This window comes from Poecilia reticulata, linkage group LG8 (assembly GCF_000633615.1).
Source record: "Poecilia reticulata strain Guanapo linkage group LG8, Guppy_female_1.0+MT, whole genome shotgun sequence".
In the NCBI taxonomy this organism is placed as follows: Eukaryota; Metazoa; Chordata; class Actinopteri; order Cyprinodontiformes; family Poeciliidae; genus Poecilia; species Poecilia reticulata.
In genome coordinates this window covers 5,302,858-5,329,218 of record NC_024338.1, presented here as the reverse complement: position 1 = coordinate 5,329,218, position 26,361 = coordinate 5,302,858, and the positions used below count along the sequence as shown (strand labels likewise).

Genomic DNA, 26,361 nt, shown 5'->3' with positions numbered 1-26,361 from the left:
CTTATATATATAGCTTTATTAGAAATTACTTTGGGTTTATTTAAAAAGTGAAGGACTCAGAGACAGAAAAGAAAGGGAGAAAGGAGGGGAAAATTTAAAGGGAAAGAAGGAAATAGGAGAAGATGATAGAAGCAATCAAGGGAATAGAAAGAGAAAACAAACTGRAAGCTATCTGAACCTTTCAAAGCCATGACATAATTTTTTTATCTGCATATTAACAATTTATATATACAATATATATATATCTATATATATATATATATATATATATATATATATACACTTCAGTAAATATAATTACATTTGGTAATTCTAATTCATGTAAAACAAGAAAACCTCAGTGTGGTTTAATGACGAAATTACTAAACATGGTTGCCATTTTATAGAGGATATGGAAGTATCTGATTTCAAGCACATATTCTAATACATTGAGTTTGTGTAAGGATCAACATTTCTAATGTTAACTTCAATTTACAGGAAACAAATAAAGCAAGGCTAAGCTGATTGAAATGTAATCTCTAGCAGATTTTCTTCAGAGCTCTTGCTGGAGCGTTTTGGAGCAGTTGGGGACTTTACAGTGAATTTTTGGAACCTCCTGATGACAAAAATTTTGTTAAAGTCCAGTCTATAAATAACCAACACATGGACCAGTCTTTTCCGCATCCCTTTGAGACAGGATGTTTCTAATTTTGGCAATATTGTGGAGGCGAAGAAAAAAAGACCCAAATCCTTACTTTAAAAAACAAATTACTCTCAAGTACAGAGAGGATCCCAAAGCGCTACTAACCAAGGAAAAGCTACACAAATGCACAAAATACAAAAATGTGTAGGAGTTAGAAGAAGAGAATAAATAAGAATTTATTTTGCGATGATTATACCCATCAAACTTTTTTATGTTTTGTCATTACAGTCATTTTATGTGGGATTTTATACGATGGACGACCACAATTAGGTTGTGAAGAAGAAAAAACAACTGTTTTCTCAAAACTTTAATTTTGTTTTTTGTTTTGTTGCATGCAAAAGTTAGCATTGTCACTAACGTTAGCTTTTTATCTAATTTTGAATTAAAAACTAAAATAAGCTTACTGAGTGAATTAAGTGAATTCATTAGTTACTTACTGAACTTAGTTAATATAGTTAATTTTTCTAGCTAACACCATGATATAATTTAAGCTAATTTTAGGTTTTTAGTCAATTTTGACTCAAAAGCTAGAGTTGACTTATTGAATGGATTACGTAAATATTACCCAGCACCTTCATGTAAGCCAAAAATTATAGCATTTATGCTAACTTCCGCTTTTTAGCTATTTCTGACCTAAATACTGAAGTTATCTTACTAAGTAGATCAAGTTAATGTTATCTAACATGCTGGCATGTTGGATAACTTCTGCAAACATAGGTCAGAGCTGCTAGCATGAATAAAGTGAAAGCATACTCTGATGTCTGCTGTAAATATACATTTGCAATAATGTTCTGGTGAAGATTTATTGAAACATCTAATCTGTTACAGAAATTACACAAATGGATTATTCTGATGTCAGTTAAGGCAGGATATATTTGATTAATGATCTCTTGAGTGAGAGATCATTAATCTCTCACTCACTCTCATCCAATCTCATCCAATCTCTGGATGAGATTGGATGAGAACTCTTTGTGTTCAATGTGGTGAATGAAATTTTAGTAACATCAAGATTAATAATGTATTTGTTTAAAAGGGAACAAAAATAAATACATTAAGATTTAATATGGCTACACATAAGTAAAAGGAAAGAAGTAAAAACACTAAAAATCTAAAAGTTTGCGCAGCATAGCGTAACATCATCCAGGTGCATTCAGAACAAGTGCAGCCATTTTTATTGGACTTTACTGGAACTGCAACATAACTCCATGTATGCAGAAAAATAATAACCAGTGACATTTTCCCTTCAAACATGATTAAAATGAAATAGTTTTGTTCAAATCTTTGGAAAAATTGACTTATTTTTTTTACATTTAATCCATTTATTCCACATTTTAAACCGAGCCCTTATTGCTTCCAACTGAGTAAAGTTGGTTAATCCAACTGAATATGTTCTTATGAACGACTCACTTCTCTATTTAAAACAATCTCTGTACTTCATCCATCTCCAATAAAAGCAGTTTTTTTTTCAGAGAAGCATTCTTTCTCAGGAATTTGACTGAAAAACAAATCAGTCCATGAATAGTGAACTGCTTCTGCTTGCGTGCAGGGAGGCGGGGCTTATTCAAAACCGGAAAACAGACAGTGTATACACACACACGCGCACACACACGCACAGATGCGAGTTCTCAGTGAGCAGCAGCAGCACTTAGAGACAGGTCCTTACTCAGCACCGATCATTAATTCATGACGTTCCTCTTAGAAGTTCTCATCAGAAACCTCAGCTCTCCTCCAGACGTCCAACCGAGCGACGGATAAAAACATACATCAGGCATATGGAGGTGGAAAAAGAGAGATTTTAGTTGAGGGGGATGATTTAAAGAGGAAGGATTGTGTGTGTTTCTCTCTCTCTGTGTGTGACTTCTAAAAATAACCACCTCCCTCCACATCATGTCCCATAAAGGGAGATTTTTTTTCTCTCTCCCATTCCAGCTTCAAATCTTTCTCATCATTCTTTTCTGCTCTCTTTCACCAAAGGCGCCCGAGCTCCTGACCTCAGCTGACGTCCCGGCATGACGAGTCAGAAGTTTTTTGCCGTTTTTCTGCGGCTCCCCTCGTTCTTTGTCGGATATTTTTAAATCACAAAGGAATAAGTCCACGGTTTCACGGTGAAAAAGTTATTTTTAATGCAGCAGCAACAACAAAATGGAGGCGCTTTCGCCATCTACCTTTCTCTCCCTCCAGCTGTTTCCATCATTCTGCTGTTGCCCCACACCCCCCTTCCCCCCTCCCCCCCACCAGGCCTCTTCCTTTGTCCACCCGGCTGTCCCTCTGTAATCCACTGTGTCTTTTTTTGTAGCGGTACAGCATGTTGCTAAGCTGCACTTTGGCCCCTAATGGACCCAGTCAATGGGGCGAACTGCCACCCTGTTGTATCTATCCAGGTCAAATGTGACCGTGTGTGTTTGTTTGTGTGTGTGTTTGTGTGGTTTTGGATGGTGGCCAGATTCGAGGATTGTGTGTACAGCTTTTTCTTTGGCCTGCTTGTTGTTTGGATGTGTGCTTAATGGCGGCGCTGCACGTTTGCAAAGAAAGATAAGCGGCTTTTGAAAGGCTGCAACTGATCTCAGTCGAGTTTGATGTCCAGCTAATCCGCCGCTACATTTGGCATTTTGATTCTAGATTCCTGCAATGTTCAGAGGGCCGATGATGTTCAGACTGTGTGAACAACTTTGATTCTTTATTTTTCTTTCTTGTAAGAATTTTACAATTAACATTTTTTTATATAGTAATTTGAAAGACCTGCATTTATATTCAGATGCCCCTTTGTGACATATCCTTCGCTATGTTATTTCGTTTAGCCATTTGTGGCCCATGGACTGATTTTGTGTGGCTCTGATCCCCCCCAAAATTAAACAAATTAGAATAAAATTAGGACTTTAAAATTAAAATCTGCTTGCAAAAATGTTAGATGCAACACAAACTGATGATCTTTTCCAAGTTTTTTGTTTGCCTCATATTTTCATGGTAAAGAGGAGCACATCCTCTCACTGACTTATATTTTAAAGTACACAGTGATGCACACAAATCTGCTTTTAACTGCTCTGGTAAAATTTGTTTAAATACAGTCAGCATCAAATGAATGCTGACCTAGATTCTCTCTTTATTTATGAGAGTAGACTAAATATTTTTCCAGTTTTCTTCAATCGAATGCTAAATTAAAAACACTTTCATTTAGCAAGAAAATAAACCATTTGAAGTTTTGGATCTGTGATTCTGACATTAAAATTTGTGGCTGTTACCTAAGACTTGTGGAAAAGTTCAGGTAGAATAAATAATTCTGCATGATACCAATTTGATGATAGGAATTGAAAGTACACATCCGCAGTTCAGCATTCACAAATGTACCTATTTGTCAGTTTCTCTGTGGAGTGAGACTGCTAAATATTCGTGTCCATTTGTGGACTCTTTTGTAGAGCATATGTGAGATATTTGAAGAAAAACGCAGCTTGGGAAGCTGAAATAATGAAACAAGAGGTCAAGACGAGATAAACGTAAGAAAAGTCGCGTTTGACGAAGGTTTTCTGTGTGTCGTGGCGTCTTCTCTCAGCTGTCAGACGCAGGCTTATTTGTACAGAAGGGAGACAAGTGTTTGGTCAACGAAGGCGGACACACTTCTGAACCCTTCTGTGATTACACATTGAGAGATTGGCAACGCTTCCTGTCCACGCCGTCAGCTGTTCCAAACATCAGAATGAAACGCGAACAAGAGATGACTGCAGGGCTGCAGGGCTTCGGAAATGTATTCATACCCTCATTTGTCACACCCGCTTTTTCAAATTCAGTCCCACTGCAATAAAAACCAGAAACCTTTGGGGTACTGGAGGGGCTTATGTGGTAGACCAACAATAAGAAAGTTCACAAGATGTTGCACAAGTTAGCTCAATCTCTGTCAGATCGTACAGAGAGCTTTTGTGAGCATCAGTTTTCAGGTCCTGTCACAGATTCTCATTTGAATTTAGTTCTAGACCAGCAACTAGTCATTTTTACCTTTGGTCCAGCTGAGCAAAGTTGCTTAAAGCCCCAAAAGCTATATGATCCCTCACAACAAAATCACACTCTTCAACATCATTTATACTATTTTTAGATGAAAAAAAAAAAACAAACAAAATAAACAGATATTATCAAATTTTTTCATAAATGGGAATGCATATGTTTTTTTATATAATGGAACCTTCAAATTTAATATAATTTCTGATAATACATCAGAAATTATGTATTATCAGGATAATACATAATTATGCAAAAATAATTTACTACACAACAAGTGAACCTGACACACTGCTAAGACAAACACATATTTAATAATTACCTTTTATACCTTTTACACTTGTTAACGCTAACCCTTTTTGTTGCCAGGCTTTGCTAACCTAGACTCTTTTTTGCTGCTAATGCTAACTAATCCTAACTTTTCTTCTTGCTGCAGTCCTATCTCACTAGTTTGTGGTTATGACCAATTCGGAAACAAAATATGTAAGATGAATTCTTCACCTACTGTACTGTCCACACAGTAAATGTAGATTCCTGTCTTTCCTTGGTGGATATAAATGTTCAACAAAACAGGCAAAAAAACAATAATAATAAGATCACCCCTGTCCACATAAATCTGCAACTGACAGAGACGGACCCGCCTGCAAGTTTGCGCTGTCCCATAGAAAGAAGATAAAGCCACTAATGGAATGGGTTTCCACTAATGGAACGCCGAGCCGTGCGTGTCTGTGTGTAGTGAATGTGTGCACGCATCAACAAAGCTGCATCTTTTATTAATGGCCACATTCAAGCACAGCTTTTCTTTCCCTTCTATTTACAGCTCAGCCTCTGTGTCTGTACATGCAGGCATCTATTCAGTCGCACCTACTGTTTCCAGGCTACAGAGCTGCACTCCACAGCCCCGCTGCTGTTGTTGTTATAGAAAAGTCTGCTCTGCTTTTCCAGCAGAGAGGGAACAGTTCTGGTTCTGAACACAAGCACCCTTTCATCTTGATTGTCTCTGCATTTCATTTGGTTTTATAAATGAGAAACGTGTCACTGAATCAGAAAGTTAAACAATATGTGGAACAATATTCAAGTGTAAGTGGCGAAAATAAAATGTTGTCTGGTGATTTTACCCCCCCATATCCCTTGTTTTTCTCAGGATTTGTTTGTTACTTTACAGTTAGTGTACCCTTTCCTGCACAGTGACACATTTCTTGATGTTTCTTACTGTAATAAAGCCAAAGGACTTCTGTAAGAATTAATACATTTTTAAAAAAGTGTAAAATGTTTTTTTTTTCTTTTTTTTCAGTTTCAAGGTTGTAATTAAGTGAAATATCTCCGTATTGTACTTACATTGACATTCAATGAAGCTTCTAGCCACTTCTTCTGACTACATCTAGCTGAGTGGCGCCCTCTTGTGGAGACATGAATGCAACATTCAACAGCTCGTCACACTGTATGGAATTCATCTAAAAATATATAGATTATAGAGAAAAGATTAGAAAATCTTCTGTCACTCATTTCAGAAAGTGAAACTCATATATTATACAGATTCATTGCACACGAGTGAAATATTTCAAGCCTTTAATTTTTGTAATTTTGATGATTACCTTTGCGAAAGGAAAATATCGCCAAAGTATCACTAGAAATATATTCTAAAAATATTATGTTCCAGAGACATTGTAAAAGTGTTCAATGATATCCATATAAATACAGACTGTGGGAGAACCACAGTGCTGGTTCTGTTGGACCTCAGTGTTGATTATAACATTTTATTGAATCGACTGGAGAGTTGGGTCGGACTCTCCGGTCCAGTGCTCAACGGGTTTGAATCTTACATAAAGAACAGGGATTTCTTTGTCTCAATCGGAAACTTCTCATCAGAGAGGTCAAAGGTCACATGTGGGGTATCCCAAGGTTCAATCCTAGGACCCCTTCTTTTCAATATTTATATGCTTCCACTGGCTCAGGTTRTAACAGGAAATAAGATCAGCTACCATAACTACGCGGATGATACACAGCTCTACATCACAATGTCACCTGGTGACTCTGAACCCATCCAATCACTGAATAGATGCTTAGAACAGATAAATGTGTGGATGTGCCAAAACTTTCTCCAGCTGAACAGAAACAAAACTGAAGTTATTATCTTTGCACCTAAAGAGGAGCGAACCAGAATCAATGCACAGCTTCAGTTATTACAACTAAAACCAGTGATCAGCCCGAAACCTGGGAGTAGTGATGGACTCTGACCTGAACCTTCAGAGCCACATTAAGACAGTCACAAAGTCGGCCTTCTATCACCTGAAGAACATCTCCAAGATTAGAGGACTTATGTCTCAGCRCGATCTAGAGAAACTCATCCATGCGTTTATCTTTAGCCGCATTGATTACTGCAACAGCGTCTTCACAGGTCTGACTAACAAATCAATCAAACAGCTGCAGCTGATCCAGAAGCTGCTGCTCRSGTTCTCACTAAAACCAGGAAGATAGAGCACATAACACCAGTTTTAAAGTCTCTACACTGGCTTCCTGTAGCTCAAAGAATTGACTTTAAAATACTGATGTTAGTTTATAAATCACTAAACGGTTTAGCACCTCAATACATTAAAGATCTGTTATTGGTGTACCAACCGTCTAGACCCCTCAGATCTTCTGGTTCTGGTTCTGCTCTGCATCCACAGAACCAAACGAGGAGAAGCAGCATTCAGCTTCTATGCACCACAAATCTGGAACAAACTTCCAGTAAACTGTAAAACAGCTGAAACACTGGGTGCCTTTAAATCTCAAATTAAAACTGACGGACCCATTTAAAACCCACCTGTTTAGAGTTGCTTATGGCTAAATTAGGGTTAGAGTGCGGGTTTTGATGTCTTCAATGTTTTTAATGTTTTTATCTTTACTTTTTATCTATTTATTAATTTCTTTTTATTTCTCTTTCTCACTGTTTACGCTGTTTAGTTTTTAATGATGTAAAAAACATTTGATTGATTGATTGATTGATTTTCTAGTATATCATAGTAAATACATGAAATCATGTATTGGTGATACATATTTTATACAAGATATTATATTGCAAAATATACAAATTATTGCCACTTTTCATATATTGCAATATATTAAACATGAATATATAATGTAATTGTTTATATGTCCCAAAAAAGATGTAATTTTATATCTATAGATATCCACCATCATGTACTGTGATTTATGTGGGAAAAAGTATTGGTAATTTATGTAGTTTTTGTAAAGCTATGGCTCACTCATACTGGTAAGCTCAAATTCACAGCCACAGAAAATTAGATTATTGTGAAAAAATGAAATACTTTTCTTACTCATTTCAGAAAGTGAAACTCTCATAGTGTATGTATTCAATTCATACGAAGTGAAATGAAAATACAACATTCATTCTCCCTCAAAAAGTTTGTATATTTTGAAAAGGTTCTATGTTGGAAAGCTGATGATGTCAGTCACACTCTTCTCAGATAAATAACTCCAAACACCTGCAAATGTTTCCTGATCCTCTGATGGCCCCAAAACACATCGGACCTGGCGGAAAAACGGGTCGACAGATGTACGCAGCCATTAGAACATAATTTCACATGCAGGAAGTCAGGCGGTCGCTTCGCTGGAGAAGGGGAAGGCATCGTTCCCTCAACGTGCATGTTCTGTAGGAAATGAATGGAGAGTGAGCATCGTTGTCTCCCTTGTGTCGAGTCCTTTAAGCTGCTGAAGAACAAACAGACCACCTCCCTCTACTTCTCTCCAATTAGCATTATTTGCTGTTATTTCAAATGTTATCTTTATGTTTTCTGTTTTTTATAAAATCAAGAAAATTACAGACAATCTTGAGCACTCTCTAATTGAGACTGTTATATAATATAGTGACTTCAGTCAGAGGCTTCTTAAAATCGCTGTAACACAGACTGCTGCCATCAGCATTGACAACAACTCTAAAGAAACTGTATAACATGAGTTACATTTAATCTCCTTCTCTTACTAGTAATGTGTTTTTTAATTGAATTGAACGTATTCCATTCCTCTTCTCAGCCTTTGTATTGATTTTCCACATAAAATCTCAAAATACAGATTTTTTTTTTGTGGAAACTTGGCAATATGAAAAAGATTGAGGGGTTAAGTCAGAATCTTATTTACGGTTAAAACAGTATTATTTATGCAGCAGCCATCTTGAAGTTCGACTCGAAAACTTGAGCACGTTTCATTTACGAGCATCTCTTGATATTTAGTTATTACAGTCCCAGTCCTTTCTAACTGTTATTTCAAGTTTACATGAATTTGAGTTTAAACATAATTTATGTGTTATACTTGTACTTTCTCAATAAAATGTTTTTTCCCCCTTATTTGGAATCAACAATACAAAACGTGTTGTCCGTCCGTCCCGCTAGACGTAGAAGGTGATGCAGGCAGTCTCGTGATGGTTCGGTTTCTCCGGGAACCAATAACCACTCGGCACCGAAAAAAAGATGTATATATTAGGAAAGGCTACGCTATACTTTGGTTTGCGCAATTTAGACAGCCACCGAGCCCAGACTCACCTCCTCATCCTGAATTATGGATAATGTAGTCCGACTGCAGCGCTAAGGCTACTCGTTGAGAGAAAGCGGCGCGCGTTCTACTACACCTCCCAGAGAACACCGCGGCATTCAGAGCTGGAGCTGCGAGTGAAGCAAAAAGGAGGAACGTTTCAGAATTCGCCTTCAGACTTGGAGCGTCGCTGCGGAAACAAATAATGGCAGGTTTTCACTGTTTTTTTACTAATACATATTAGAGAAAACGCTTTTGTCTGACTAAAATGTGACTGGTGTGGTGTTGTAGTGGCTGACAGAGTTTGTCAAAGTCCGTCAGTAGCAGTGATTGCTAATAAGAAGAAGAAATTAGCTTGCTTAAGCTAGCAAACACATCTTAGCTTGTCAAGACGAGCAACTTTTAATCATTAGTGAAAAGTTAGTGGTCAGTGAAAACGCTTTAAATTGTGTTTTTTGACGACTTATCTGTCGCTAAATGCGTGTATATTCATGTGGCCTGCACATTTAGCTAGAGAAGTTTGGTTGTGTTTCGCTTTGTTCCGCCCCCTTCCCCTTTACCTCTTTCCCCTTCACCTCCAGGATTGTGACAATAACAGATTACAGATCTTGATTGCGGCCAGTTACAGCAGGGGCAGATAGTCCGCATACCTTTCTGTACACATCAGCGACTGTCTGGTTTGTCTGGGGGTCGCTGTCACCCTTCCCCTCCCTCCCCCTGATGCCTGTGTTTCTGTCTTTGCSCTCATCCAGCCCTGGAATGTAGGATCTGCACATGTCGGCCACTTTTCCTCACGAAGTGGCCGACATGTGGCCGACAGGCTGGGCCTCACAAGACTCAGCCTCCGTCTTTTATTGTTGTTGTTACAACAGAATCTTTATTATATTAAGAGTTGCTAATGTTCATTTCCTACAGGTTTTTGATTGAGACAGCTACTCCTTAATTTGCATATTTTTGAACATGTGTAGCCTAATCGATTTATGCGCCAAGTTTTTTTTTTTGTTTTTTTAGAAGAATGAGATGTGAGGAAAGTAACATATCAGGACGTAGAGGCGCTAGGGCAGTCCTCCAGCGGCCCACCGAGTTATTAGGTTAAGAAATGTTAAAAGTTAAAAAAAATTCGGAGGTGCACTTACAGGCGTCATAATTTGGGAATAATTGCGCGTGGGGCCAATGGGCAGGTGCAGGGACGGCGCAAACCCTCGCGCCCACTTCAATGCGTCAACTATAAACCTAGCTTAATCCGTTTTTGCTGTCGGATTAATTACTGTGTTTTCGTTACAAATGTGCGCAAATATTCCGTTAAAATTGAGGTGTTTCCATTTAGCGAATTTATTTTTGAAATGTCAAATTTCGCGGGTACAATGTCAATGGAAACGCTGCTACTGTTACTGATGTATAAAAAAATATTTAAGATAAACAGAAAACTTGACCTGTGGGAGAGCATTAAATCCTGGTGACCCGCCAGGATGAATATACACTGGAGGAAACCCTGCAAACAAACAAACATATAAACTGTCATAGGAATGAGAAGGAAAACAATTGATGATTAAAAAAAGAAAGAAAACGGCAAGTGTGGTTGAAGTGGTTCTTGTTTTTTGTAGTGGTAGATTAGTTGCCTCTCAACACACCTTCACCATGATGACACATTGTCAAGTTTTAGATGTCAAAGTCAGCGTACAAATACTATGGTAACACACCTTATGGTCCTAATTAATATGATCTTTGCAGCTTTTTCTTCTTGATCACTGAACAACACTGCCTGAACTTTGAACTTCCTGTTCCAGCTACATTTATGCTTAGCCCTTTGTTGCATAACTTGTTAAGGCTACAAATGCCTTCAAACTAAACAACTCAAACAGTCTGGAAACATTTTTCATTAACATATCCAAGTTGTTGTTGTAATGGAAGTGAAACATTAGTGTACTTGTGCCAGTGAAGCAAGGTCAGGCCTCTACAGACTGCATTTGTTGCTGTTGGCATTACCCATCTGACAGTCCTGTGCCTGTTGTGTTCATGGAGATAATTGTACAAACTGTGTGTTTTCCTCAACTGAATAAAATGTGATGCTTCAGCTTTTGGCTAGACCTTTAGAGTATGACATAATCTATTGTGATGGGTGGCGGTAACGATATAATACCACGATATGCTTTTGGTGTAAAACTTAACATGGCAACGGGGAAAAAATATGCTTAGTAGTTTAATCTTAGTATTTTAGCTCTGTTTGTTTTTTTTTATACATCTCACCATATTAGAATGATCAGTGATTACTTTTAAGCTTAAACTGGGCACTCTCCCAGATTCCTCTAAATCTATATTGAAATGGTGTTAGTGGTGCTGATGTCCGTAGCAGGAAGATGGGCCCCAAAGTGAAATTCTTCTCAAGTCCCCATACAACAGTGGGTCGGCCCTGCATGACGAGCCAGAGCCGCTGCACTGCATAGGTCCCCGCTGGACGCCAGGGACAAACGGAGCAGAAGTAGAGAAGGCATTCGATATGGTGCAGTTTGAGGTATTGTAGCGCCACAAAAATACTGCGTGTTCCATGACTACAGTGTGAGTGTGACATCTCCTGAACCACCAGCTTACCGGGGAACACATACAAAAACTATATCAAGCTGCAATGCAGACACAGAGCCATGTGGTGCCAGAACATGTACTTGGTGAGCATGTGTGAGATGTAAAAGCACACACCAGACAGGAGTTTTGGTTCAGAAAGATATAGCATCCTCACAGCACGCTCAACCTGCACCTCTAAAAGCGTCACCATTTGCGTTTTGCATTGAGCATGCACAAGCTAGACCAGGTCGCTAGACCTGCTATGGACTGCTACGGTGGCTTTTAAAGTTGATGCCTGCCTTGTTGCAGTATTGTCCACAAAAAAATGAGTCCCCACAGGGGGTTCATATAAATGTCAATGCTTTGCAAGAACACCTTCCAAATTGTCCAGTTTTAGTGAGAGGTGATGCGTCCGATCGGCGCTCAGGTGAACTTCAGAGATGCACCAGCTGCAGTGTGCGAAGTGGCCAACGGTATGATTGGTGCGCTCCTCTGGCTTCATGCCCTGTTCAATGCCTCAACTATAAACCCATCTTTCAGGAACAACTCCGATCCGCTGGTGTAGTGTGCAGTGGAGTGAAGACGCATGCAGTAAGGGGTTACTGGTGTACAAAAAAACTAGTTTAAAATAAAAACAAGCAACGTTTAGCCTGAGCTCAAAACCTACAGCCTTCAGTTAGCATTTTAAAGTTCATGACAGGACAATTAGAGTGAAATCGCCCCAAATCGTAATCAGCAGGTCGGGTTTATTACAGATGGGTGATCGGCCAGAAAACTGCAATTGGTGCAGTTTGATCGTTTTTGTTTTTAGTTGCAGATGTTTCTGTGTTTGATGTGATTTCATTCCGTTCCTCCACCATTATTAACCCAACACTCTTCATTTTCTTCCTGCTTTTCCCAGGCCTAGCAGTCCAGCTGGCTGCCTGTGTTTCTGTCTTTGTGTGTGTGTGACGTCCGGGTTATGAGCAGCAGTAAAACGCCCCGCTACAGCCAGTACTCTGGAGGAGCCGCCGCCGCCACAACATCCATCTCCAGCAGCCCCTCCTCCCCCCCTGCAGACTCGAGTGTTGGGGTAAGATGTAACCTGGGTTTGTTTTGGGATTTAAATTTAGGAGAAGTGAAAGAGAAAACCGGAACAGAGGTAACAATACCACAATGCAAAAAAATCCAAAAGATAATATGTAGCCTGAGAAAATGTTCTACCTTCTTCCCAGATGTAAAACATTCAGAAAACTAGATAGAAGAAAATAGTCTGAACAAAAGAGTTTTATATGTTCTGATGGAAGGTGATCATTGCTCTGTACCCATCTCTTCACTGTCTTGTTCATGTTGCAGAACATGATGGAGGCGACCTTTGGCCCCACCTTTTCTTCCTCTGGAGCTAAAGGTAAGACACCAGTCGCCGCCTTTCCTGGACTCCCATTTCTGCCTCTTACTCCGAGCTCAGACGTTCAAACTGTGTTGACATTATTTCAGCAGAGAGCTCCAGCACCTACAAGCAGCACAGGAGAACCCCGTCCTCCTCCAGCACTCTGACGTACTCCCCTCGTGACGACGACGACGGAATGGTAAACGGGTCACACCCTCCCAGAGCGGCTTTAGATTAGCTGGTGTCTGAGGTTGAAATCCTCCCTGCGTTTCATTTTGCAGTAACGTACGTGACTGTTTATCTCTCTTCTCCTCTTTAGCCTCCCATCGGCACGCCTCGGCGGTCTGATTCAGCCATTTCCATTCGCTCGCTTCATTCCGAGTCCAACATGTCGCTGCGCTCCACGTTCTCTCTGCACGAAGAGGAGGAAGACACGGTACGTCGTTACCCTGGAGCAAACACCTTTCCACTGAAAAACACATTCTTACCTAGTATTTTGTAGTCTAGATTCTAGTGCAAAAGTCTTTGTGCACTTATAAGATGAAGGCGCTGGTTTTCAGTCAAAAACTTTTGAATATTGGTAAAAATTTCTAGTTTAACTGGAAGATTTTTTTCACATTTTACAACTCTGTAATGGATCCACACTAAGAAAAAATAAATACGATTGCGAGAATAAAGTTGTACAAGAATAAAGTCGAAATAACAGCAGAATAAAGTCACATTATGACTTTATTTTTGTAATACTTTATCCTTGAAATAGGACTTTTTTTTCTCTTATCATTTCGACTTTATTTTCATAATACTATTATGACTTTAATCTCATAATATCACAACTTTCTGCTCGTACAACTTTATTCTCATACAAGTTTGTTCTTGTAATTTTAGGACTTTATTTTTGTAATTTAGTTTACAGGGGTTTTTTTTCACATTTTTCTAAGTAAGGCTCTAATACTCCGTCATGACTTGTTTTTTCAATATTCAAAATGAGCTGAATTAAAAAAACGAGCTTCTTTATCTTGCTGAAAAGTTATTCGCAAGTTGTTTTTCTTTTTTTTTTGTTTTTCCATTTCAACTTTACCAAAACATTTGCACTAGAAACCAGTCCAAACTACCTGGTAAGATGTGTTGTTTCAGTGTATTTAGACATGTGGGGTCTGTCACATGCTGCTGTCCCACCTTCACAAACCACGGTGTGTCTGTGAACAGGAGCCGCAGGTGTTCGCTGAGCCGCCGTCTGTGAAGCTGTGCTGCCAGCTGTGCTGCAACGTTTTCAAGGATCCCGTCATCACAACATGCGGGGTGAGTTTAGTTTCCACCTTTTCTGTGTTTTTATGACATTTTATAAAGAATTGCTAAATATAACACCACTAGAAAAACCCTCCATTACTGCATTAACTAAAGTTATCTTCTGTCTGCTGTAATTGGATAGTTCAATAAAAAGAAATGGGCAATTTTTCACTTGTCTTTCATTTTTAATGCTGTTTGAGATGCATCAGTAACCCTGGTGTCTTTACTCTCTTTGAAACATACATTTTAAGTTTTTTTTTTTCATTTTTAGATTGACTTATTCCTATGTTTCATATTAAGTCATATTGTTTTTGTTCTATACTAAATGCATCTTGCAGAAATATTCAGCCGTTCTCACAATTTGTCACATTGCATCCAACTTCATGGTTGGTTTATTCTGATTTAATTTGTGAAACCAATTCAAAGTAAAAGGCAAATAATACATTGTTTGAAATTACTTTCAGATCCAAAAAAAGTGTGGGATAAAAATTCATCCCCCTTTACTCTGACACCCCTAAAAGCTAGTGCCTTCAGAGATTCCTCATTAGCTGAAGAAAGCCGATCAGAAATCAAACAGGAAGTCCTGGTTGCAGGTTGAAACGAGGCGTTTAGGGGCGCAGCAGACGTGGGAAAGAACGACCTGAGGTCACATGAAACCAGGACGGAACTTATTGGCCTACATGTGAGACGTGGTGTGTGGTGGAAAACTAACACTGAACTGATCACTCTGTTCAAACGAGGTCAAATACTGTGGTGGAGGTATCATGCTGGGGGCAGCCTTTCTTCAGCAGCGAGAGGGAAGCTGGTCAGTGTGTTTGGGAAGATGGATGGATGGAAGGAAATTATTTTTACATAATTCTCCACAAATATCAGCATAACATGAAAAAAACATGCATCTTTTACAAGAGTTCAATGTATGACCCTGTCCGATACTAAGGATAATTGTCTTGAAATCTTCTTTTGATAGTAACTTGTAATTGGAAAAAACAAAACTTGTGGGTATTTGTAATAAAATAAGAAGCACAGTACATATCTTACACCAGTTGCAGTTTCTGGCCCATCACTGATCTATAAAAAAATTATTTTGGCCGATACCAATTTAAAAATGGAGCGACTTTTCTTAAATAGAAAAGTCACTAAATATAGCGACAGAGTTACTAATTTGGTAACAGTAAGGTGACTGTTATTTGCTCATGTTCAGACATTTGTGGTGGTAGATAACTAACAGAGTTACATGTAAGTATTGGTTGATCTCTCAAATTGAGGAAAATCTGTGCTGATTTCTCGATGCAGCCCTAGTTTAGTGACGGCTGAGGTTGCAGAAAACATGTCAACTTTCCCTCTTTCTCCTCCCTCTGCAGCACACGTTCTGCAGACGCTGCGCCTTGACTTCAGGTGAGTCCAGCGTTTTTTTTTTGTCTTTTACGATCTAGTTAGCCCACGCTGTCTTAACGCTGGCATCGTCCGGTCCCAGATAAGTGCCCCGTGGACGCAGCCAAGCTAACCGTCGTCGTGAACAACATCGCTGTCGCTGAGCAGATTGGCGAGCTGTTCATCCACTGTAAATACGGCTGCAGGGCGGTGACCAACGGCGCCGTGGCCCCGGCAGCCTCGGTGGCCGGTAAACCCGGGGCCCATGAGGTGGACCCCCTAGGCTGCCCCTTCACCATCAAACTGTCCTGTCGCAAGTACGCAACAAAAAACGTCTGGCAAAATGCTTTCCGTTACGTTTAAGATTGAAATTTCAGTGGCATTTTCAACTCCTGTGCGCAGAGAGCATGAGGCGAGTTGCGACTACCGGCCGGTGCGTTGCCCCAACAACCCCTCATGTCCCCCTCTCCTCACTATGAACCTGGAGGCTCACCTCAAGGAGTGTGAGCACATCAAATGTCCGCATTCCAAATATGGGTGAGCATCTTTACCTCTCCATCCAGCGGGAATTCGATAAAACACTTCAACATGTCGTCTTCCCAACAGCTGCACGTTCATAGGCAACCAGGACACATACGAAACCCACCTGGAGGTTTGCAAATTTGAGGGTCTGAAGGAGTTCCTGCAGCAGACGGACGACAGGTGAGCCCATCTCCAAACGTCGTGTCGCCTGAACGGTTGTGGAATAAGAGGTTTGAGCTTTTGTCTGGGTTCGTGTCCAGGTTTCATGAGATGCAGCTGGCTCTGTCTCAGAAGGACCAGGATATCGCTTTCCTGCGCTCCATGTTGGGGAAACTGTCTGAGAAGCTGGATCAGCTGGAGAAAAACCTGGAGCTTAAATTTGGTAGGAAGACGCCAAGTTTACATTGACCACGAAATCGTGCAAATTGAAACGAAAATAAATTTGCTTAATGGAAACACGGCGATTTAGAATAAACTCACATTTCTTGATACATTTTGGCGCCAGGATGAGGTTTTTCAGACGTATCGAAACATGAATTTTGGAAAACACCATTTTTGCATCATACGAGTCATGTGATCAACAGTCAGGTGTTGCTACTGACAGAAACGACAAAGAGGATGACAGGAAGTGATAGGAGGATGATGGTTTGTTTTTGTTTGGGGGCTTTTTCCCCCCGCTAGCATCATGGCTGAATTATGAATATAACTCCTGGCAACTGTTTTCATCAGTCGCTGCCATGATATTTTAATGACTCATCACATGAACCAGCTTATTCACGTGTGATTTTAATTTCATTTCTTATTTCATGGAAACAAAGCAATTGCAAACTTGTTTGAGCATAGACAGAGATTTGTGCACATTAGCAATGAAAATGCAGCTAATGCTAATTCCTCATAGAGATAATCAGGTCTCCTGTCCTAATTCCTCTGTAGATGACATGATGCTTAATGTTAGATTTGTTCTCGTCTTAGTGTGTGTGTTCCTGTGTGTTTTTAAGATATGTTGGATGAGAATCAGAGTAAACTCAGCGAGGACCTGATGGAATTTCGTAGAGATGCCTCCATGCTGAACGTAAGTCTAGTGATGATTTTCTGAACCATTTTTTTAAGTAAAGTTTTGTTGGTTCATATAAATGTACCAGATGCAATGTGACGGAGAGAGCAGTCGCTGTTACACAGCTCTGCCATCAACAAAGACGTTTGGTTTCAGAGTATCTCAGTGTTTTGTGTTTAGCATCATAGCGTCTTGTTTTACGGCTCCTATTTCTTTAGACTTTAAATTCAGGTCAATTCCCAGAATGAAAGAAAGTTTGTGAATTTTTGGTCATTTGTAATTTCTTTTTAAGAAAACAAAGTGAGAAGAATAGTTGACTAAAATCAAATTTGATATAAGAAAAATCTGAGACTTTAATTTTAAGCTGCTCTAATTAGCACATTTAGCGTTGCTAATAGCCGACTCTGTCTGCATTCCCTGTAGAGTAAGAATAGCTTTAGCTTAAATGTGAAAGACTCCTGATGTTTCCCAACCAGACGGCGCTTAGGGAAAAAAGATTTCTCAAAGCTTCTCTAATCAAAGCAGCGATCTAATGTTGACCGTCTCTCCTCAGGACGAGCTGTCTCACATCAACGCCAGGCTCAACATGGGAATCCTCGGCTGTAAGAATCCGCCTCCTTACACTTTAGCTCTCCTTCCAAAGACAAACACAAACCCAGCTTGTTCCGTCTCTTAGCTTACGACCCGCAGCAGATCTTCAAGTGTAAGGGGACGTTCGTGGGCCACCAGGGTCCGGTCTGGTGTCTCTGTGTCTACTCCACCGGCGACCTGCTCTTCTCTGGCTCTTCTGATAAAACCATTAAGGTAGAAAATACCACTTCAATCAAACTAAACCTCCCTTTATTTATTCATACTGGGGTTGATTTTTTATTATGAATTGCACCATTTCCTGTCTGTCCAGGTGTGGGACACCTGCACTACTTATAAGTGTCAGAAAACCCTGGAAGGCCATGATGGCATCGTGCTGGCCCTGTGCATTCAGGGGTAATACAACCCACACACACACACACACACACACACACACCTTCTGATCCTTTAGCTCCATCATCTTTGGAGCAATATGACATGCTGTGTTTTTGTCGCCACAGTAACAAGCTGTACAGTGGATCTGCTGATTGCACCATCATAGTAAGAATCACTCACCTCCAGCATCAGACACCATCCCAGCCAGCAGGAACTAAGTGTGTGTTGCATTCGCTTGTCATGTAGGTGTGGGACATCCAGACCCTTCAGAAGGTCAACACCATCCGTGCCCATGACAACCCCGTGTGCACGCTGGTCTCCTCCCACAACATGCTGTTCAGCGGCTCCCTCAAGGCCATAAAGGTACAGAGGACGACTCTGTTCATCCCACCTGGGATCAGTTACTGAGCTACTGACATGCTGGTTGGAAAAAAAACAACTTCTTTTTATCATCCGAGGGTCAAATGTAAAAGTGTGTATATCATTTGAACTTTTCCACATTTTCTCATGTTACAACCACAGCCTGCCATGTATTTGCTTCAGGTTCCTAAAACGTAAGTAGTTCACGATTAGAGATGAGTTGTACATGGATTACACTTCTTTTTCTTTTCCAAATAAAAATCTGAAAAGTGTGGCTGGCATTTAATATTTAGTAATTAATATTGGTGTTAAACCTCTTTTAAAGTTAAACCTCTAAACAAAATCCAGTTTGCACAACAGTCAGAAATTGCCCACTTAGTAATAAAAATAACAGATTTACATCTTTATTCAACCTTCTAAATGACTTGCAAAATGTTTAATGTCTACAGTGATGGTGTCACAGGGAACCTGGCCATATTAAGGGTTTTATTAGCCGATATTTACATGAGAAATCAACCATAACGTCTTCTGTAAAAGTCTGAAAATCATCCAGTAGCTCCGTCTTCGACCATAAAAGTACGTAAATTCAAATTCCAAAAATAAATTTGCTTGATGGAAACATGACGGTCTGTTATTTAACGCTGTTTCTCAGTCAGCCATCAATGTTAGTTTTGACTCTATAAAGTAGAAGAACATTGTGGACAAGTTTTCCCGTGACTGGGCCGAATGCAGGATATGTCTAGCCTTGACTTTTTGTTGCCATGGATACAAGACATGGGGCAGAGGGCCATTGTGTTGCTGCTCCTACAGAGGGACTTTCCTATGTTGCACAACTTCCTCCCCTCAGTCAGACTTGTTGCTCAGCGCCCTGCGTGTCCACGCTCAGGTTCAGGCTCTGCGTGGTTTTGCTCTTACATCACTGTAATAGTTTCAATGTGTCTGACTGCAGTTATTGGTGACTCATTCTAAACTCGGATTAAAAGGAGCAGTAAAAGAGCAGGCCTTTAAAGCTCGTTTCACAACGGTCTTTCCAGTTTGTTTTTTTGTATTGTCTGTCATTGTTTGCATTGTGTTTAATTGCGTCTCTTTGGTTTCTCCAGGTGTGGGACATTGTTGGGACGGAGCTGAAGCTGAAGAAGGAGCTGACGGGGCTGAACCACTGGGTGAGGGCACTGGTGGCGTCCCAGAACCACCTGTACAGCGGCTCATACCAGACCATCAAGGTACGCACAAACACGTCCAGGTGACCTCACTAATCCGTACAGAAAATCTACTATTTTTTTTTAGCTTTATGTCATGTGGTCATTTCCTCATCAAAAACATGCCAGGAGTGTTACTTTCATTCTTTCATGCATGTTTGAGGAATCCTTTAATCTCCCGTGGCAACCATTCAGCTCTCCCTCGACTCGGCTCCTTCAGACTAGCCAGCAGTAATTGGCTCATTATACGATTTACTTCTCAGTGAAACGCTGGTAAAAACTTTATTAAAGGGTTAATAGAAGAGCCATGTTGTGATGACTTCCTGAAGGCGGAGCTTCAGAAAGATCATCTGTTTCATGGAGGCATTAGAAAAACATCAGCAAGATGTCATCAGCATTAAAGTATTTTTTATTATTGTTTTGTTTTTAGGTTGACTTTTAAGAATAAATGTAGACATTTATTACCCAGGATGTGATTAATATGTTAATATGTTAACATATGTAATTATCCTCCACCGTTCATTGAAATGGGGTCCAGTTAGACGTGGATCTGAAGTTGAGTTCTGCTTTCAGAGCAGCAGGCCGACGGTCTGGAAATGTTCTGCTTGGCAGGTGGAGCTGCATGGTTATGAGCCAGGGACAGATCTGAGTGGGGGTTGGCTGTGGTTTTATTTTAGCTTCTGTCCATACAAATAACAATAAAAACATGAGATGTGTTTTTTTTTTAGTTGAAGACTGTTGGGGGGAATAACCAGGCCAGTTGATTCCGTCCTTTAGAAGGAGACATGTGGACATGTGGACACGTTCAGCTCTGAGCTACTACAGATGGAATTTTATTATTTATTTACTTCAAATAGGTTTTTAAAACAAAGAAAATAATTCACTTTTTCTTTTTGAAAAGAAGCAGAAGGAAGTGAACACTTATTTAACCCTCTCCTTACCTTGATTTAATGACGCATGTCTCTGCCGTCCTGGTGGCTAAGAGAAATGTGTCCATCACTGCTTGGTTGCATTTTCCTTCCAGTAAAACAAACTAACTGGTTCAACTGGTCTTAGTTTTACTGGTTTGTTACGCTGCGCCACTGGTTTGAGTTTTGGTCTAACTCTGTTTGCAGATCTGGGACATCCGTTCTCTGGAGTGTGTTCATGTGCTCCAGACCAGCGGGGGCAGCGTCTACTCCATCGCCGTCACCAACCACCACATCGTATGCGGCACCTATGAAAACCTCATCCATGTAAGGCTCCCACGCACACACACACACGCACACACACACACACACACACAGACTTAATGTTGTTTGGTTGATTAGAACCAATTGCAGTTTTCTGGCCGATCACTGATCTCCAACAGGAGACCTGCTGATGCCGAGTTTGGCCAATCATCAATTTTTTATTTATTTACTTTTTGTCAGAAAAGTTGCTAAATGTAGCACCAGAGTGGCGACGTTGGAACCTGTTGGGTGACAGACGTTGTTGCTGACGGTGTGTGTCTGCTGCAGGTGTGGGACATTGAGTCTAAGGAGCAGGTCCGAACCCTGACCGGCCATGTTGGAACCGTCTATGCTCTGGCTGTCATCTCCACTCCGGACCAGACTAAAGTGTTCAGTGCCTCCTATGACCGCTCCCTCAGGGTGAGTCACACTGTGTGTGTGTGTGTGTGTGTGTGTGTGTGTGTGTATGTGTGTGTGTGTTTGTGTGTGTGTGTGCGTGCGCTAGAAGTACACAGGGTGAGTTTTGACTGTAACACAGCCTGGCAGGTAGCTAAAGTGGAAGCCTGTGAAAACACTCTAACTTGACGGCTTGTGTTGCAGGTGTGGAGCATGGACAACATGATTTGTACCCAAACTCTGCTCAGACACCAGGGCAGTGTAACGGCACTGGCCGTCTCCAGGGGGCGCCTGTTCTCCGGAGCGGTGGACAGCACCGTTAAGGTAAAGCCAGTCAGGCTGCCACAGAGCAACCCAATCAGTAACCTCATGATGAAACTCGGTAATGATTCCTTCTGTTGAGGCTTCAGCTTCCTCTTCCTGATGAAACTCATCTGATTCACCAAGATCCATTCATGGCTGATCTCTGTAAAAATGATCTCTGTAAAAATGATCTGGATGTTTTCAATCTGATGCTTTGGTCTCAACTAAACCTTTTTTGAAGGACATTTTTGTTTCCAGAGACTTTATGATTCATTTTATTTGTTGTTTCTGTTTTGTTTATTTACGTTGGATATTTAAAATGTCTTCCAGTTTCAGGGTTAAATGTTCGTTAGGATTTTAAAGTTTATTTATCTTTCAGAATAAGTGCTTGCATTATTATGACATCATTACTTGAAAATAATCTCAAAACAACATTATTGTTTATTGAAATAACTTCTGGGACAATTTATTGTCCAGTAAAACTCGTTTCTTCACCTCAGCAGAAGTATGTCAACAAGATTCATGGTGAAATGATTTTCTTCCACTAAAGAAATTAGCCAAACAGCTAATTTGTCTGGAAATGTTTGGAATTTGGAAGTGGACGGATTAAAGTAACCAGTCGTGTGTCTGCCTCAGGTGTGGACATGCTGAACAAACCGTTCGGCTCTTCAGGCGTCCAGCAGACGAAACGCTCCAGTAACTTCTCCAAAACGCTCCATCAACATCTCTAAGGACGACTCGCTCCCTCCACCGTATTCATCTCCGGGTCTGACCGGACCGGCCGCCTTACAGCCGCACATAACCGGACAGAAAGCAGGAAGTGGACGCCCGCCCGCCCGTCGCTTCCAGAGCTCTCCTAACGACGCCTGATGCTCAAAGACCGGTCTCACTCCAGATATCAAACTTTTCCGTGGCTTTTGAAGATGTTGTGGTTTTTACTGTAAACTTTAAACTCGACCACTCAAGTTACAAACATTGAAGTGGTCAACAGCATCGGTTTCATCTTCAGTGCATTGTCTTTTTCTTTAAGCGGCCTTTATAAAACAGCAATGTGTTTAGAGTGAAGGATCTATTAGTGCCATGATGAGGTTGTATTCAGCGCCTGTACAGCTGAAACGTTGGTCTTTGTTCATGCATGTGATGTGCCTGTCGAAGCCTAAAGGCGTTTTGTTTTTTGTTTTGTTTTTTAAATGAGTGCCATATATTAGAGTTGTATCGATACGTCTTACACTCCTTTCTGTTCTCAAAGAATTATGAACAAACTCCAGAATAACACCACCAAAGTAGTTAACTGTAAATAACTTTAAAAAAACTAAACAAAGGCAGAGATAGACATTAATCTCAAGTCTTAATGTTTGAGGACCCATATTGGGTTGACAGTAACGAAGAATATGAAATACAGACTGTTGATATGATCATGCATATTACACGTTTTAGCTATAACGTTTTGAAAGTGTTTTTATTTCAGCTCATATTGACTGTAGCTTTGGTACAGAAGAAGGAAAGAATGAGACAAAGTGTCTTAACTTGTAATCATTTAAGGTCGACTTGATCGCTGATCAATAAAACGGTTGTACTCTTTGACGGCTGCTGATTTGTTTAAGGTGGATATAATTGACAGCTGGCTCCATTTAGTGTACGGAAGCTGAAACCAGGACCTTCAGTCTCATAATTATGAATTTGAAAGTCAAAACTGACTTCTCAAAATTATGAATTAGATTTTTTTGTAATCGTGTCTAAAACTCCTGGTGGACTGTTTTTTTCTTCCATGTGTGAAATGTGTCTCCACACCTGCAGCCTCCATTATTTTTCTTTAAGGAAAAACAAATCAACACAACACCAAACATACAAATCCTGACTGTCCCAGGCTACTAAAGTATTTATCTTAGTCCTATTTTGACTATAAAGGAGGTTGTACTTATTCTTGTAAATCTATAAAATTAAGGAAGTTGAATTTCAGATTTAGAAAATGACATCACTTTTATTCTAGTTACAAATCTTGCTATCTGTAAAACCCAGTGACCCAGCTAACCGCTGTTAGGAGTACAAGTAAATAAATACTAAATAGTTAAGTAATCTTCCTTACTAATACACAACAAAACAGCACACAGTTATGTTTATATAGAACATTAATTTATTGAGAGCAGATGGCCATAAGATGCAGTTGCTGCAAGCACACATCTGTCCAATCAGTAAAACACTCTCACACTCACGCGCGCACACACACACACAGATTTCACACAATCGATAGCAGAGCAACACTTTACACACTTTGGCCCTTTCTCAAGCATTCACACACAGTCACTGCAGAGCAAAGAAGATCCAATAAAAAGCTTCATCTTTTAAGAAAGAAGAGATGGACCAGAATTCTGTTTTTGACCTCAACCCATGACCACACCATCACTCTGTAACACAACGCTAACAAGATGAGAGACGACCAAACCGAGGAAGATGGGGAAAAAAAATTAAAAGGCAAAACTTGTCTATGATGCGATGGTGCACAGGTTCAAAACTAGGAGAAAGGGGACATTTCTAAGGAGTGGCTGAAAGTTAGCGATTAACCAGTGGATTTATTACATGCACTAAACAGATTCTAATAAACGACACCTGAGTGAGTTTAAAAATGCCGCAGATCAGCATTTATAAGCTCAATTTGTCTCTGGTGATTCAGTATTTCACATACTGGGAATTTTCACTTTCATGCTAAAAGGCGTCAGACCTGATCGCTAAGCAGCAAACCCAACGCCGACTCCACAAGGGGTTATAGGTCATTGGCCCACAGATACACCTGGATAGTTTTCAAACTAAAATTTTCCTTTATTTCCCCACCTGGACTTTGAGATTCAACAGGATCATTTTTTTGTGTGTTTTTCTTTTTTAATTTAGAGGAATTTCAACAAAGTTTGGCGTACATTTGTGACAGCTAGTGATGCTGAAGCATTATTTACCAAAAGCCAAGGTATGTTATCCTGCGCAACTGACGCACAAAGCATAAACATATATGTGTGTCAGAGGTTTACATTAGGAAGCCAGTTGCTTTTGATGAAGTCGCTTTAGTCTTAGCAGGAAAGTGTGCATTTTTCCCCAAGTGACTTTTTAAGTTCAGAGACAAATTGTGTTTGCTAATGTGGATTTGAAGCATGCAGCCAACTTAAGCCAAGTGCAACGCGATGTTTTCCGGTTGTCCAGATGAGGAAGCAATCAGTTTCATGACTCTAACAAATGCACCTGTGACAGTGAAGAGTAAAAGAGAGCGATTCCCTGGTACTTTACATACCCATCTACTGTATTGAAGTCAGACCAAAAATCACAAAGCAAGGCACATGTTTGAAAGACAAAAAAACAATTATAAATCATACCAAAAAAAGAGTAAACAACAAGAATTGCTTGTAATATAAACATCGCCACATCCTGACACACGTATGCAGAACAATAACAATAAAATAATATAATAATAATAGAAAAGAACACTTCCTTGAAATTACCCAACATGGTATCCTACAATGATTCATTTAGCTGGGACCACCGAAGCATGGAGAAGCAAACTGATTCTGAATACTCAGATTAGATCTGATTACTTTGAAAAATACTCTTCAGGATGACACACACATCATAAATACACTTCTTATTTTTGTTTATTTTTTTTGCAAATATCCATATATATATTCTCTATGTGATCAGAATTTAAATACCACAACTATTCTCTGAATTATTATTTATTCATAGACAAAGAGTGCAGCTGCTGTGAGACTGATTTCCTTTCCGGGGAGCATATGAAATACTGGAGTATTGCACTTTTTTTTCTTCTTTTTGGTCAAATATAACAGAAATTAAACCGTCATGCTTAGCAGTTCTTGGTCACTGTCGCTCACGCTCCCCCCCCCCCAACACCTTTTGATTTCCGTCTCATTTACACAAAAATCATGGTAACGTGTTGTAACCAGTAAAAAATGGGGATGCGGTACAGTAGATTGTCATGGCGAAACGAGATGAGGGGCTTGTAGGCGTGTGGGATGGAAAATGTAAGAGTTAAGTGCTGGAATGTTGGTGAGTACAGTGTAGCTTCATTTTTATTTTAGTTTTTAGTTTTAACGTGATTGTAAAATTGGGTGATGTGGGTTTTGAGGCCTGATTGGTTGGATTATTAAATATTTTACATGAGTTTCAGAAGAGCTGGGAGGAATTGTGATCTTGCAAAAGCATTAGTGCTACTTAAACCTTTAATACAGATTTTTGTCACTTATATTTTGTGAATTAGATTGGGTCATTCCGACAGACGAATATGCTTTGATCTAAATTATAGCTGGRGTGTGTTGGTAAAAGCCAATGAGATGCTGCTACCACCATCATCACATTGTTTTGTCCACCTCATAGCTGTGCACTATTTTCTGTTGGTCAATCAAATAAATGCCAATAAACACATTCAAATTTGTGTTTGTAACATGATCAAATGTGGCAAAGTTCAAGATGTGGAGGTGTGTTTGCAAGTCAGGGCCTGAATAGTGCTTCTCACTGAGCCAAAGGTGCCTTAGTGTAGAGCAGGAAGCCGGGGAGGAGGGGGAGGGGGC

At 40.0% G+C, this 26,361-nt stretch overlaps 1 protein-coding gene across 2 annotated transcripts; it reads left to right on the top strand.

The window, feature by feature from the left end:
* The first annotated feature begins 9,190 nt into the window (after window positions 1-9,190).
* traf7 (TNF receptor-associated factor 7) lies at window positions 9,191-23,377 on the top strand. 2 transcript variants are annotated; one of them, XM_008415306.2, is made up of 22 exons: window positions 9,191-9,407; window positions 12,660-12,830; window positions 13,094-13,145; window positions 13,238-13,326; window positions 13,447-13,563; window positions 14,334-14,426; window positions 15,776-15,809; window positions 15,889-16,102; window positions 16,188-16,322; window positions 16,392-16,487; window positions 16,568-16,689; window positions 17,306-17,379; window positions 17,915-17,963; window positions 18,038-18,165; window positions 18,263-18,345; window positions 18,450-18,489; window positions 18,571-18,687; window positions 19,785-19,907; window positions 20,999-21,118; window positions 21,383-21,514; window positions 21,695-21,814; window positions 22,430-23,377. In XM_008415306.2, the coding sequence occupies exons 2-22, from the start codon at window positions 12,720-12,722 to the stop codon at window positions 22,442-22,444; spliced, it is 2,064 nt and encodes a 687-aa protein (XP_008413528.1). In that variant the 5' UTR covers window positions 9,191-9,407; window positions 12,660-12,719; the 3' UTR covers window positions 22,445-23,377. The 2 variants fall into 2 exon arrangements, with proteins under 2 accessions (XP_008413528.1, XP_008413527.1); XM_008415305.2 differs by having other exon boundaries at window positions 13,235-13,326.
* The last annotated feature ends 2,984 nt before the right edge of the window (window positions 23,378-26,361 follow it).

Excerpts from the sequence above, each read along its gene's own strand:
- traf7 (XM_008415305.2), top strand. The coding sequence starts at position 12,720 with ATGAGCAGCAGTAAAACGCCCCGCTACAGCCAGTACTCTGGAGGAGCC. Across the intron at positions 17,964-18,037 it reads CAACATGGGAATCCTCGGCT|CTTACGACCCGCAGCAGATC; the intron begins GTAAGAATCCGC and ends TCCGTCTCTTAG. Across the intron at positions 19,908-20,998 it reads GCTCATACCAGACCATCAAG|ATCTGGGACATCCGTTCTCT; the intron begins GTACGCACAAAC and ends CTCTGTTTGCAG.